The sequence below is a fragment of the Cricetulus griseus genome, chromosome 5 (genome assembly GCF_003668045.3).
Source record: "Cricetulus griseus strain 17A/GY chromosome 5, alternate assembly CriGri-PICRH-1.0, whole genome shotgun sequence".
NCBI lineage: Eukaryota > Metazoa > Chordata > Mammalia > Rodentia > Cricetidae > Cricetulus > Cricetulus griseus.
Window position 1 is genome coordinate 193138721 of NC_048598.1, and position 15544 is coordinate 193154264.

A 15544-nucleotide genomic window follows, 5' to 3' on the forward strand; every position below is an offset into this window, starting at 1 on the left:
TTCTTTGGAACAAAATACATTCTGTTGGCATAAGTTTTGATCATTTACTAATGTGAATGTTTACTAAATCTATTTAAGAACACTTTACTACTTACTGACATTTGATGGAATTATGCTCAGTGGAAAGTCTGTTGTGGCAAACACACGTTCCATTCAAAAGACACTTGATAATGAATGTGATTCTTTCCTTTACATTAGTTTCACTTATTCTGAAATCAGTAAGTCTCAAAATAATCACAAGATAAAAATTGACTCTAATTTGTCTTGTTTCAGATAACTAGGAAAATCTCACTCAAAAACACATGCAACGATTAAGAGAAGTTATCTGGATTTTTCTACCATAAACTTTTACGTACAAGCTTTAACTTTAGTTAACTTCAGGCACATCAATTCAAAGAGAAGGAGTAAAATTTAGTTTTACAACAGGTGTGGCTATTAATTAAAGCTCCTTTCAAGTTGAGAGGCAAGAGTAGTCTCTAATAAAATTTAAAGGATTAGTGACCAGAAGAGAAGAGTGGGAAAAAAAAAAATAAGTATGGCAATGGTGACTCCATTTGCAAAAATAAATATTTTACCTCTATGGTAAATTTGATCTGGTAACTGTTATTATTGTTTATTTTGTTTCATGGGTCACTAAGAATACAATGCTACCATGCTGAAGTCCCGAACTCCTTCTCATGTAGAACTATCCTTTGTGGCTTAGGAAAGGCAGTTATCTTTATCTATTTTACAGAAGAGGACAGTAAAGTTTATAGGGAGGTGACCTCTCAGTATCAGAGACAGAACTTAGAGAGGGTTCAGTTAGCCACAAAAGTTTATCAACAGCCTTCTCCCTCCTCCACCCCCTCCAGTGGCTTAAAGCATGGATACTTCTCAAGGACATTTAATTCATTCAGGCTGAATGTTATTGTGGAAGAAACTTGTATGTTGTTGTTCTTCCATAAACCAATAAATGGAAGACTTTGTCCTGTTATTAATCGTTTTAGTCACAGTCTTAATCCAAATGTTGTCAGTGAATGGTGCCCCCAGCCCCCATGAAAAAATGGGGAACACATTTTATACAGTGACATTCTCGGGAAATACCGGAACCCCCGAATTGGCTTCTGTTAGTACAACAGTCTCTTTCCCAAACTTAACTCAAGAACTACTTTTCCAGTACCATGGACTATTGCTTTCACTCCAGGACAGAAATGCTTGACACCTGGCTTCTCTATGGAGGACTTTGCCACACAACCACCCTCCTGAAGTCTCAGGACTGACCAGGACTGACATCTGCCACTTACCTGTCAGGGGTGCCCAGGCCAGAAGCTCTCAATGCCAGCCCAAGACTTTGGGAGAAGGGAAGAAAACAAAACAAAATAACTTACCACTTTGGCCCAGTCCGAGAACAAGAGAAAACAGCCAGGCCGCCCGGAGAACCAAGGCAGGACCTCGCTGGCAGTTGTGCAGGCAGAGCAGTGCAGCAGTCAGAAAAGCCAGGGCCGAGCCGCACATAATGCAAAGCAGCCCGCCCCGCGCCCGCTGCCTGGCGGCTTTCCTGACGTGCGCTCGCGACTTGGGGGCGCACCTTGGGGCCCGCGGGCCGAGAATCCCTAGGACTTTTTCCACAGGCCGGACTGACCCACCCAGGGGCTCCGAGTAGGCGACACAGGTACGCCGGCCTGAGCAGCTCTCTGCATCTCAGGGCCCCTGCGGCCCTCCCAGCTCCGCACAGCCGGCCCTGCGGTCTCAAGCAAAAGCACCTCCTCAGACAGCCGATGGCCCGCGGCGGCGAAGCCAGAAAGGGCTCCACAGTCCGCTCTGGACAAAGAAAAGAGCTTTTGTTTCTCTCCAGCGGATGGGGCTCTGCTGCATAAATCAGCTTAGCGAAGAGCCAAACACAATCAAACCCAAACAAAGCCCGAGGCTGGGGGGAAAACCACCCTAATGTAATTCACAGGGTGATGCTGCATTAGTGGGAGGGGACGGCTAGAAGGCCAAGGGGGTGGGGGGTGGGGGGGAGTCGCTAGCGCATCTGTCCGTGCGAGCTTCTTCCACAGGTGGGCAGGGAGGCCAGCTCCACTTAGTCTCAGCAAGCCAAGGGCGTCAGCGTCCCGATTGGCGGGAGAGAAGGCTCGGGTGCCAGCAGCTGGGGGAACGGTTCAGCGGGCGCCTTAGAAGCCCCGGTCTGCGCCCGCAGGCACCAAGCAAGGCATCACTGCTGTCTACCGGGCTGGGAAGCGCCGTTCCACTCGCCTTTCCTGCAGGGAGTTGCGTACCCTTGTCCTTTCCGACTCAGTCGGCTCAGGAGCCTGGCCACCCAGAACCCTGGCAGCTGATGCTCTCTGGGCTGTACCCGGGGAGTATGAGAGAGAGGCGAGGCAGGCGATGGGCAGGGATGGGGTGCTCTAGTTCTGTGGGTCCCCCGGAGGGGGGCTCCCAGCCTTTGGGTGGCTGGGTATGCTCGGAGCAGAGAGTTGCTAGGAAACCGCCCCACGCTACACTGCTCCTTGCTCTGGTAGCCAGCAAGCGCGCAGCGGCCCGGGGCAGCAGCAGCAGCAGCCGCAGAAGCAGCAACAGCTCCAGCTCCGAGGAGCGTGGGCGGGACATTGGTGAGGCATGAAGTCACTGCGGCCCACACTCGCTCTTTGTTTTGCTCACTCCAGCTCTTTTTCTCCCCCTCGAATCTGATAACTGCCATTCCCATCGTTCTCAAGAATTCCTGGTGCGTAGCGGCGCAAGGGGAATAGCACTTTGAGTTCTCTTTTCCCTCATTCCCCCAGAATCCTGAACCCCAAAGCTCTCATGACCGGTGCAGTGGTGGTCTTTGCTTAGCCGGAGTGGCAGCTGTGAACCCCAACATTTCATCCTCGCGTAGCTTCTTTGTTGAGCCTGCAGCTGCTGCATACAAAGTGGAGTTCAGGGCCCTCTCCCATCACTCAATATGCTGCTCTGGGAGAGAGTGTGTGCACTGCCCACTTTCCCTGAAGCCTTAAGAACTCACCTTGTGTCTGATACCAGATCTGTCCGGGGGCCGGTGTCTCCCCAGCCCTTGGGGAGTTAGACAAGACCTATTCTAGTGGCAGAGATGTTTCACTGTTCCTTTTTGTGGACCCTCAGCCTTGAAAGGGACAGCTTAGCTTTTTTCCCAGGGTCCCTTGGCCCTTTGGCCTTTTGGTTACGGTGGAATTTTTGACCTTAAACATCACCTTCCCGGTAAAGGGAATCAAGAAGTTATAGATAGCAGCAATGGAGTGAGAATCTAAGAGAAGTGATGGATGGGAGGCCCTTTGTTCAGGCTTGCTATTCAGACTTTTGTGTGAGGCTAGAGCATTGCTAAGCTTCACAGCCAACAAAACAGAGCTGCCTCCCAAGGTGCTGTCAGCAATGATGCCACTTTAACCAGAAGGAAGGAACCCAGATCTCTGGGTTTGGGAAAGAGCACCTTTTCCAGTATGATACTGGGTGATGATAGCTCTCAGTTTCCCCTGGGGCAGAAGTTATTTCAGCATCTTGAAGTTTGATGTTTTTACTGGCTTACAGAGCACTGCTTACACTGCTTCTTACAGGCATCAGACCAGTCCAGCCAGGTAAAGGTGAACTGTAGGGGAGTTTCCCTCCTTATTTAATTGTTTCCGTCTTCTTATTTGGAGTAAAGAAAACAAGTAGGAAGCTCCCCCTTCTTAAAAAATTTCTTCTTTCTGTTTTCTAATTGTTAACAGTGAATGGAAAGTACCTGGTTAATAAACCACAGCATCGAAAACTCCCCTTTCTTCAGGTGTGGACTGCATGATGGGCGGGCAATAAAGCCAGGAACCTAGATAGATCTCTTAAGTGCCCTAGATCTCTTAAGGAGATACCTTGGAGAAGCTAAAGGGGCAGTCCAAACCTTAAGGACTGCCGTCAGTCAACATGACTCTAAGCCACGGTTCTCTTAGCAAATAAAACACACCTCAGCCTCATTTCATCTGATTTTTCAAATTTCCTCATAGTTGAAACTTCCATGAACGGGCCTGTAAAGTGGCTGAAATAGGGCAGAACACAAAGCCAGAATAGTCAAGATATGGTTAGAGACTATTCATCTGGGAAGTGTGTTTATTTTCTCGAGATTATGTGACAAACCTAGGCCTTGCAGCAACCCTTGAGACAGTGCATCATTTCAACGAAGAAAAATGAATTAATCTCAATTGTGTGTGTCCAGTCTGCATTGTAGTGCTACTGATAGATTAATGTTTCAGTCACACACTTTTAAATCTAACTGGTGATACTGGATCATAAATGGCAGTTACAACATAAATGAGTCAGAAGCTCTTAACACTGTGAATGCTGAGATATATAACTTTATATTATTAGGTGTTGATATACTTTACATATGAACTCAAACCAACTGTATAGAAAGATGAAAACAAGGAAACAAATCTGTTTGGGGAAAGTTTGAAAGTCATTTAAAAGAAAGCTGGTTTTTTTGGCCATAAAATCCATGGAAATGAATGCCAGGGTTTGGGTAGTTGGTAAAGTCCATGTCACACAAGATAGGTCCTGAATTTTGATCCCCAGAACTCACATAAGAAGCCTGGATGGTAGCCCTTCCCTCCAGTCTCGGGAGGAGGGGGCCAGACAGATCCCTGAAGCACCTTGACCAGCCATTCTAGCTGAATCATGAAACCTTGTTTTAAAAAAATAAAAGATGGTGAGAAATTGAGAAAAGCACCCAGTGTCAACCTCCATCCACTGTTCACAGGCCTGCACACATATATGCATATATATGCCACCAAAGTACATGTACCTACACTAACAAGTTATCTCAACTGTTTCCTGTTGCTGTGATATAAATATTCTCACAAATCAACTTAAGAAAGGGCTTGTTAAGCTCTCAATTCCAGGTAACAGTCCTTTATTTCAAGGGGAGTCAAGGTGGCAGACAATGAAACAATGAATCATCCAGAACAGGCTTATGTACTCAGAGCACCCTCTTTACATTCAGTCCAGGGATAGTACATGGTATTGTGCTGCCCATGATAGTACTATCATGTACTATCACCACATCCAGGGTGAGTCTTCCCACATCAATGAATCCAATTAAGAAAATTCCTCATAGGCACAGCCATTGGCATACCCAAAACAGACAATTCCCCATTCTCAGGTGACTCCAGATTGTGTCAAGTTGACAAAACTAACAACTCCCACACAAGTACATACATTACACAGGCACCACCCATACACACACACAAAATTCCCTAATGCCAATTTTTATAAAGTTATTGAATAAGCACAGTATTCCTTGCCACCACATCCTAGCTGGGAGGAGGCTATAAAGCTGGTTATCAAAATAAAATAAGATGCTAGACATTAGACTGTGAGTCTACAGGTTATTTGTGAGGAAGTTATCTGAACATTTTTGGCTTTGAAGATATAATTAACTACTTCTGAAATTCTGCAGCTCATCCTTGGGTTTACTTACAATAAATTTACCAAGTAACTTAGGAGCAAAGTTCATTTGTATTCAATAAATGTCACTGGCCACACAACATGTAATTTCTCTTGTTAAAAAAATGGACGTGATACTATAAAGAAATACAATATTATCTCCATTATGTTACCTGAAGAATTTTAACACAGAAAAATGTTCAAAATGATGACTAATTCCTGTTTTCTATCATGTTCCTCAGTCTTGCTTTGAAATTTCTGGCAGCTAATTTTTCATCATTTGTGGTAATGAGACCAAATGAAATTCACAGATAGTCTAAAATAACATTCTAACTATTCATTCCAACCTTTGAATCATTAGTTAATAAGTCATAAAATTAGATGACTTAAGATTCCTCTCTACTCCTTTAACCTTAGTTTCTTGGCAATGCAGTTTATGGCAATAATGAATAATCTATGTGGGTAGTAGGAGTGACAGACACATCTGAGAGACTTTTATTGAGTGTGTAAACTTGAAACTGATTTTGCCTAAATAATTGACTTTGTACTTTCATCTACAGCCATATTGACACTTCAATATTATGTCTTTTGAAGTTGAGTCTAGAACTATTTGGTAGCTTTTCATTGTGTAGCCAGGCGTTATCTCTAAGCTACTCTCATCTACAGCTCATAAGAAATAAAAAGTGATCTGAAAATTGGACTATGTTATGATGATAATGCATAGCTGCTTCTTCTAATGAAGCACATAAACCATTGAAAAGCACTCCTCTCTAGACTGTTTCGTAGACTTCAGACTACCTACCACATAATTGTCACAGAGTAGTCACAAACTCCAATCCCTTCTCTGTTCCAGGAGATTTTGAATTAGTAGGTCTGTATATGGACCAGCAACTGTCTAAGTAAGTTCTTAAAATGTTTTTTATATGCTCAGGACTATTGAAGCCTCTTGATAATGGCTAAATAGGGAGTTCTCAAAGTCTTCATCGATACTTAGAAACAAAGTCTGTAAGGTGAAATTAAAAAATGAATGAATGTGTAGAGTGGAACTAGTGTCTCTTACAAAGGTAGATAGTGGCTGGCTAAGGCTGTGATATGTTAATATTTTCTGAACCAGGATTCTATGATAAAGCTTGGAAAACTTTAAGTTAGAATTTAAACTCTTCCTAGAGAAATACCTAGAAACTTGAATAGTCCAACATACTTTCAATTTTGAAAACTCTTTATTCTGGGACCATCATTCAATACACAAAGCTCACTTCTCCTTGTACATATGATGGTGATGTTCTTCTCTATATGTTTATATTATTGGTTGATGAATAAAACACTGTTAGCCATTAGGGCAGCAAGACAGGCGGGTCTAGGAGATGAGGAGAATTCTGGGAGGTGTAAGCAATAGCAGTTGCTATGTGATCTCAGGAAGAGAGGACTTGAGTGAGGTGTTTTCCAGTAAGATAAGACCATGTGGAAATACATAGATTAGTAGTTAGGGGTTAATAATTAAGACAGAGCTAGCAAATAAGAAGCCCTAGTCAATTGCCAATAGGATTATAAGTAATAGAGTGTCCGTGTGTTCATTTGGGGCTGACGTGGATGTGGAACCAGGCTGACGGAAAGAAATGTCCGTAACAAACATGTGTAGAAACTGAGGCCTAAGCAGGCAAAGAGAACAGCTTCATTTCTTTTAGACAGTTCTTAGACATGCATGAATTAGAGCTCTAATTTTATTGGACAACCATAAATCAGTGAAGACTTTTGGTTTCAAGTAATAGACTCATATTGTGAATGTTATAAGTTATTATTTTAATCAGAGGAAAGTGGGAGCTCACAGAATTAGTATCAGGCTGGGAGAACAGGGTTGAATAAGGCCATGAAACAAAGGAGACATTTGCCTAGTGTCTTAGAGTTTCTATTGCTGTGAAATCACTTTGACCATGGAAACTCTGGTAAAGGAAAACATTCAGTTGGGCCTGGCTTATGGTTCAGAGGTGTAGTCCATTGCCATGCAGGGAGACATGGTGCTAGAAAGACAGCTGAGAGTTCTACATCTGATCTCAAGGCAGCGAGAAGAGAGGGTGAGCCACTGTGCCTGGCTTGTGCATCTGAAACCTCAAAGCCTACACCCAGTGACATACTTCTTTCAACAAAGTCACACCTCATAATAGTGCCACTCCCTATGAGAGTATGAGGGCCATTTTCATTCAAACCATAATACTTAACAGTATGTAACTCTCAATAGTTTGAATCACACTATTATCTGTGAAACACTTGCTGAAGATTCAGGATCTAAATATCTATCTTTTAGAATTTCGGTCTTATGTCATTGCACCGGAATATGGGGAGTGGAGAAGAAAAAAGGGAGTTCTTGCCTTTAGCTTCCTTTGTGAAAAATACGTTGTTTTGAAATATTTTATCTCTGCACAGTCTAATTCCAGCTTTCTCTTATCCATTTTTAGCATGCAGCAAACTGATGCTTACTTTGCCTCCAATTCATCTTTATGGGGATTATAGAAATGTGAAATGTTTGAATTCATCTCAAAATTTTGGAAAATTCTTTATGGGCTTACACCTATAGCAGGTTGCCTCTTGTATGTTCTGGCTAACTGTATAGCTTAAATTGCCAGTATATGGATACTGTCTTAACTGCAGCTGACCAGATGGGAAATGAAGTATAAATACCCCAGTTCCTTGAATGGAATCATTTGAGAACTTGTGTTCTGCAGTATTTTTGGAATAGCTTTCAAAAACAATTTTCTATGTAGTATAGGTTAATGTTAATAAAATAAGATCAATTATTAGATAGTGGAAGTCACTAAAATGCCAATTTGCTATATAAGTTTCTGAAAACTTTCCTGTTGTTCCTGAACCAGGAGGAAGGATCTCTCAAGCCATTCTGAAACAGTAGAAGGAACACACATCACATCAGTAAACAACACAGCACATTTCCCCTAAACTCCCCATGAAAATAGAGACATGCATGTCAGTAGTTGTCTCCCTCATTTCTCCACTGCTCTCTGGTATTTCCTTGTCTCAAGGAGGAACTAAAATAACATGAGTGATGAATCTATTTGAGACTAACCTTTGGTTTTCCTGAATATGAAAATTTGAATTTTATTCTTATCTATCTATAAAACAGCCATGGGGCGGGGGAAGAATCACAAGAATTTTTGGCTATAAAACTTCTAATTTGAACCTATTACTTAGTAGCCATTGAGTCGTGGGCAAGTTATTTATTTTCCCTATGCCTCAGTTTATTCATTTTCACAATGATGACATTAAAGTAACTACCAGAATTGCAAATGAAAATGATACATCATGACATTTCTATTATGATGGCTAAAATCCCTAATACTTACAGCACCAAATTCTGGTGAGGATGTGAAGTAACAGGAGCCCCTACCGTTCATTGCTGTTGAGGACCCAAAGTTCCATGACTACTCCTTAAAGACAGTCTGGCATTTCTTATAAGTGAAATGAACCAGTAATTATACTCATTGTTATTCATCCAAATAAGTTTAAAGCTTTGTCCACACAGAACTAGCACATGGGTGTTTACATCTCCTTGAAACAAAATTTCCCAAACTTGCAAGTATTCTGTATGTCCTTCAAGGGCTGTGAAATGCTGTCTTCTAGATATAAAACAACCAGTGTAGTAATGAGCTCATAACATGTATGGCTTCATGCCATAAGCTTTGACAAGCCTGAGATATCCACAGTCAATCATATATTGGAGAGGGACTCATGGGTACTATCCCTCATTGCTGGATGATTGGCTACTACTGGATACTTGGGAAGCAGTCATTGTCTTTAGTTGTGAACATGTTGAATAACCTAGGGGACACCAGTGGATAATTCCAAGCCAATGGTCACACAGATGGTCCTGGTTAAATCAAGGGTGTCTCAAACAAAGGAAAGAAAAGACTAACAAGAAAAGAAAATGAAATAGATGGGAATAAACAAAACATGACTTGTAGGGAAGAGGACAGGAGGGACATGCAAGATTAGATGGTTGTTAGCAAACAGCTCTTTGTACATGTGTGGAATTGTCAAACAATAAATTCAATAAAGTTTTAAAAAGTTGTCTTCTCATCACTTAGTAGATAAATAAAGTATAATATATCCTGACAATGGAATATTTATCAGCACTAAAATGAAGTACATTTTTAAACCACAAAATACAAGAAGACACTTAAGTGCATCTTGCTACATGAAAGAAGGCAATTTGCAAAAGCTCTGTACTATATGACTCCAACTACATAGCATTCTGGAAAAGGAAAATCTATGGAGACAGTATGAAGATCAGTGGTTGGCAGAGGCCATTTGGGATATAAAGGTGAACCGCATGAGCAGAGGGTTTTTATTGCTGTGAAAGTATGTCACCTGTACAACAGTGGACAAATGCCATGCCCCAGGAGTTGCAACCCATAGGATGTAGACCAGTAAGAGTAAATCCCAATATAAACTGTGGGCTGCAGGTGGCATGTGGTATCACTCTATCAAAAACATCACTGGTGTTAGGTTGGTAGTAGAGGAGACTGTATACGTGTGAAAGCAGGGGTATATGGATGCTCTTTGTATGTGCTTCTTAACTGGGGTGTGAACCTAAAGCTGTTGTTTAAAAATAGTTCATAAACACAATGCATCCACACCCACATGTGTTCACACACATACCACACACGGAGCTACCCAGTAAGATAATTGTTAAAATCAAAAGACAGATCATAAACAAAACACACTAGAATTCATCATGTATCAATCCCATAGGGTTTTAAAAATTGGTAATTAGAATTTTTAAATTTCATAATGTATAAATATGTAAAAACTATCACCAGACTTGCATTTTGTGGGAAAAACAGCAATGAATGTCATTGATTTGCTGAATGCTTAACTTTTCCCTTCTGGTATTCGTTTGCTTCTTTACTCACAGTAACAGATGCAGTGAGCTTTTCTTTATATAGAAACTGGCAACACAAGCATCTTTAATGACAAGTTAGTTTTATGCCTTCTTTGTCAGAAGAAGTTGTTCTGAAATATTCAGTCAGTCCCTGTCCAGTATGACACACAACTACAAGACAGACAGATTCACTTATATGTTCATGAAGGGACACGTGTTCATAACATTATCTTTAAATTCTAATTTAAAATGTTTAAACTTTTATGCACTTAGGAAACTAAATGAATGTTGTAAGTATTCCATGCTATTGTTTCAAATGTGTAGTAATTTTAAAAGCCCATGACTGGGTCTCCCCAACAGAAGTATCTGCAGACATTACAAAGACATTTCACACTGACATAGTTCATTTGTTGAGCCACTGTGGTATCTGGATGGAGTCACACATCACCTCACAGCTACAGGCCTCTCTGAACTCCAATAAGTCAGTGAGCCCAGGACCAAAAGTTTCTCTTTCAGCATTTTCTCATGATCACATGGCCTCTGGAGAGAGAAGTCATCACAAAATTTAAATTATTCTAATTGAATTCACATGGAATGTTTAGACTTGGCATTCTGCCAACATCGGTCCCCTTCTCTAATTTCAATATTACTTCATGTTTCACCTTGAAGAATGTGACCTTTTAGCATACTGAGGAAATTCTTTGTGAATTAGGCACAGGATATTCAATTTAAGCATCCATTTAGTAAACATATGACTATTTATTGAACATTTACTATGTGTAAAGTGATAGGCCCTATGGAGAATACAAATAGTGAAAGTGAATCTTTCTTCTCAGATATATTTAAATCAGATTTGGGAAAAAAGATGACTCAGTTGGTAAATTTGTAAATAGGAAATATGAGAAACCAATCCTAATATCAGTAATCAATTTAATATAACATAAAACATAACTTACAAACTAATTGAGAAGATAAATTATTCAATAAATGTCAACTATTTGGAAAAGATATTTAATGTAGATGTTTTTTACCAAAATGTTTGTGTTAGATTAAATGCTATAGTGTAAAACCTTGAGGTTGTATATGTCATTTCTTTGGGACATTGATAATAATTTAACGTTACTACTACAAATAATTTAGTCAATATTATAAGAACAAGTTACAGATTTAATGAGTTTTTAAATTTTTATGTTTACAAATATTGCAGGAAAAGGTAAAATTCCAAACCATAGAGTATATAAGTAGATGATAAAACACTTAGTCTAGAGTAGATAAATTTGCAAAAATGAAGAAATACAAAGTCTTAAAGTCACATGGGACTAGTTCAGCATCACTGATTATAAAAATACAATGGACAGTGGTGGTGTATGACTTTCTTTAATCCCAGCACTCAGATGACAGAGACAGGTGGATTTCTTTGAGTTCATGACCAGCCTCATCTACAGAGTGAGTTCCAGGACAGCCAGGATTACACAGAGAAACCCTGTCTTAAAAGCAACAACAAAAAAAATGTGAGACGACATTTTTATGCAACAAACACCCAATGACTTCAAAATTTAGAGGATGGAAATTAAAAAAAAAAACCACCTCATTTATGGAAGAATTTTGAATTATATCTCTTTTCAGTCAGTGACATCTAATAAAATCTCCAAAATATTTGAACCATTAACCCCACATATATGGAGTGGAACTTCTAAAGATTCAGAAATGTAAGGTATTTATGTATAAATGTATGTGTCTCAGAATGACACCCAATTACATCAAAAGAAGGGAACAATATTTGGGGTTCCTAAAACCCTATATAAGCTAAAGATGCAGAAGAAATGAACAGGTTTTCAGGTACATCTATGTTTTGTCTTTCCTTTTTATAGGTGGCTACTGGATAACCCTATCCCTTAGTCTTTTGTCAGCTGTAGTCCTGTAGTGAAGACCTTCCTGCCACCAACAACTGGTTTATTAAGAAAAGACCTTTTAAAAAAATGTAATCATAGTCATCTTTTCCCTTTACTTAGAATAGTCAAATCGCAATCCAGTAACTGCAGTAAAGTCAATAGGAATTTTGCAGTCAAATGCATCTGCCTACTTCTTGGGATTTGGGTGATAAGCCCTTCCAAATACCACTGCTCCCTTGCTTTTTATTCTGTGCTGTCTAGCACTCCCTGAATTCACTACAAGCTTTCTGCTTCTCTGCTTTCACTCATGGGTTTCTGAAGAAATGTCTTCTTATCACCTCCAGTGTCAGTACTCTTAAGTACCATGACTGCCTCTCCACGGCTAAGTCTGCATTTTCTGATTTCCAAATGTCTGAGTTGCCAGAAGAGTGGAAGCTTGTTTAACCTACTATTGAGCCCCCTAGATCCAGCACAGCTATAGCGTAGAATGTAGTGATTCATAAACAGTGAATAGTTTATTCTTGAGCATTGGAAAAAAAATCTTAAGTTTGGTCTCCTGTTGTATAATGTTTTTACTCTTTTGGCTCTTTGGCCTTTTTTTTTTTTTTTGAGGGACCCACCACCCAGCTCCCAAATAAGTCACACACAGAGGCTTATTCTTAGTTATGAGTGCCCAGTTTAGCTTGGCTTGTTTGTGGCTAGCTTATCTTATTGATAAATTATTCTGTCTACTTTTCTTTCTGGTCTTTTATCTTTCTTACTTCTTTATATCTTACTTTCCATCTTACTCTGTGGCTGGCTGGGTGGCTGGCCCCTGATGTCTTCCTCTCCTTGTTCTCTTGATGCTCCTCTCTTCCTCATTTCTCCTTATAGTTATATTCTGCCCACCAGCCCTGCCTGTCCTTGCTCCTGCTTCACTATTGGCCATTCAGTTCTTTATTAGGACCACTAGGTGTTTTGGACAGGCACAGTAGCACAGCTTCACACAATTAAAAAAATGTAGCATGAACAAAAGTCACGCACCTTAAACTAATATTCCCCAACAGTCTCCTTTTGGGGAAAAACCACTTTGTGAATGTAGCATACATTGGAATGCAGGATGTTTGCTTTTTACAATCCTTTTTAATACAAGGTGATCTAGGCATTTGGTGGAAAACCTAAGGATGTTCCATGGGGGCAGGAATCATTAAAAACACACTCCTTTTTTTTCCAATTTTTATTTGAATTAGAAACAAGATTGTTTTACATATCAATCCCAGTTCCCTCTCTCTCTCATCCTCCCCTGCCCCCCAACTAAAATACTACCTATCACATACCCTGTCTGCTCCCCAGGGAGGGTGAGGCCTTCCATAGTGGGTCTTCAGAGTCTGTCATGTCCTTTGTGATAGGGCCTAGGCCCACACTCGTGTGTCTAGGCTCAGGGAGTATCCCTCTATGTGGAATGGGCTCCCAAATTCCATTCCTATGCTAGGGATAAGTACTGATCTACTACAAGAGGCCCCATAGATTTCCGAGGTCTCCTCACTGACACCCACATTCATGGAGTCTGGATCAGTTCTATGCTGGTTTCCCAGCTATCAGTCTGGGGACCAAGAGCTCCCTGTTGTTCAGGTCAGCTGTTTCTGTGGGTTTCACCAGCCTGGTCTGGACCCCTTTGCTCATCACTCCTCCTTCTCTGCAACTGGATTCCAGTTCAGTTCAGTGTTTAGCTGTGGGTGTCTGCTTCTACTTCCACCAACTGCTGGATGAAGGCTATATTATATGATGGCATATAAGTTAGTCATCAATCTCATTTTCAGGGGAGGGCATCTAAGGTAGCCTCTCCTCTGTTGTTAGTTGGTGAAAACAACCTCTTATTCATAGACCTACCACGCCCCACTTTGCAGTGACAGAGATTGGTGCCAGTTGAAGACATCACCATGGACTTCAGTAGAAAGAGCAGTAGTACCTAGAGTCTGTCCAGCCATCTGTGTCTCTCAGGGCCCACACTTGGACTTCAGAAGGTGATCACAGCTGGAGTATTTACAATAAGCCTTGCTTGGAATTTCATTCTACTCCATAAGGAACATCACGGGCTATCAGAAGTACGCCTTGTTTTCGTCATTGATTTCTCTTGATTGGTCATTCCTTTAGATGCCTCTAAATATTATTAATTCATCATTTCTGTAAATCATAAAGAAGTGCACTGTTTTGCTATATGGTTTAGCACCATGTCCTCAGGAAGTCTCTTTAGGTAAGGGTTTGTCAGACTTCTATGGAATCTTCAGCTATCTCTTCTCCACAGTGCTTAAAAGTCTTTCTTCTGAACGACCTCTCCTCTTCTACAATTAATTTCACAACAGATTCCTGCGTCTCTCCCAGGCCGTGAAAGGGACATTCAGCATCAGCTTTGAAACCTTGGGCATTCTGGCCCCAAATCATATTCCCAGTGCCCTTTTCTATGAAATTCCCCTGCTCCTTTCCAACTTCATCTGACCAGCGCTTTACAGACAGGATCCTGGGTTTCTGCTGCTACTTTCACTTGCCTTTTTGTAAGCTTCATTCTCGGCCAGACATGTTTTTCCCCCTTCTTTTTGTTTCGCTTGCAAAATATCCCTGATATTCATTATTGACCCTCATAGTATGTATCAAACTAGGCCTGAAGTCCTATCCTTTGCCCATTGACTTTACACCCTGCAAGTAAATAACACTATGCTTTTCTGTGATGGACACAAGGAGAGAGCTCAAAAGGTGATGTATTCACAGATAGACAACCTCAGGTTTTGATATTTATGTAGTGTTCATAACAAATTATGTCAAGTCCCTTCAGGAAGCCACTGAAAATATTAGAAGTTAAAAATGCTAAAAATTAGTAAGGGTTTGAAGTCAACTGAAATACTATTAGACACTTTTTGCTATCAAACAAGATGTCTGTAGAGAAGGAAGGTCAATGGTAACTGAAAGTATAATTGATGCATGACCCATATTTAAAATGATGAAAGGTCACCTTTCTCAGTCTTAGTAAAGTGACATTGATTATTAGTTGTGGAGTATTCAAGATATGGGACGATCATTTCGAATGTACAATTTCTTGTGAAAATCTCCAGAAGGCAGCTAGAAATGCAGCTCTGAAGCTTAAAAGAGAAATGTAAAGTTTCATTATAGACTTTGGAGTGAAAATACACTCACTTACCATGTATGTCTTCTGTTCTGGGGCTACCAAAACTGTGTTCTTTTCATCCTGTGGTTATTCCATAGAGGCAACTGTGCTCTCATGCCTGTTACTGTCATCTCTTCAGAAGAAGAAACTAGGTCACAAGAGATAACTGCCCAAAACCACTACTGAGGATGGTGGAGTTAAGCTCAGTTTAGTTGA

The 15544-nt window shown here is 40.7% G+C and overlaps 1 protein-coding gene across 1 annotated transcript in view; it reads right to left on the reverse strand.

The window, feature by feature from the left end:
• Window positions 1-1494, reverse strand: part of Itgb8 (integrin subunit beta 8) — a 74099-nt gene extending 72605 nt beyond the window's left edge. The window contains exon 1 of the mRNA XM_027416417.2: window positions 1368-1494. Within this exon, the coding sequence (XP_027272218.1) occupies window positions 1368-1494 (127 nt within the window). The remainder of the gene's footprint in view (window positions 1-1367) is intronic.
• Window positions 1495-15544: the final 14050 nt, after the last annotated feature.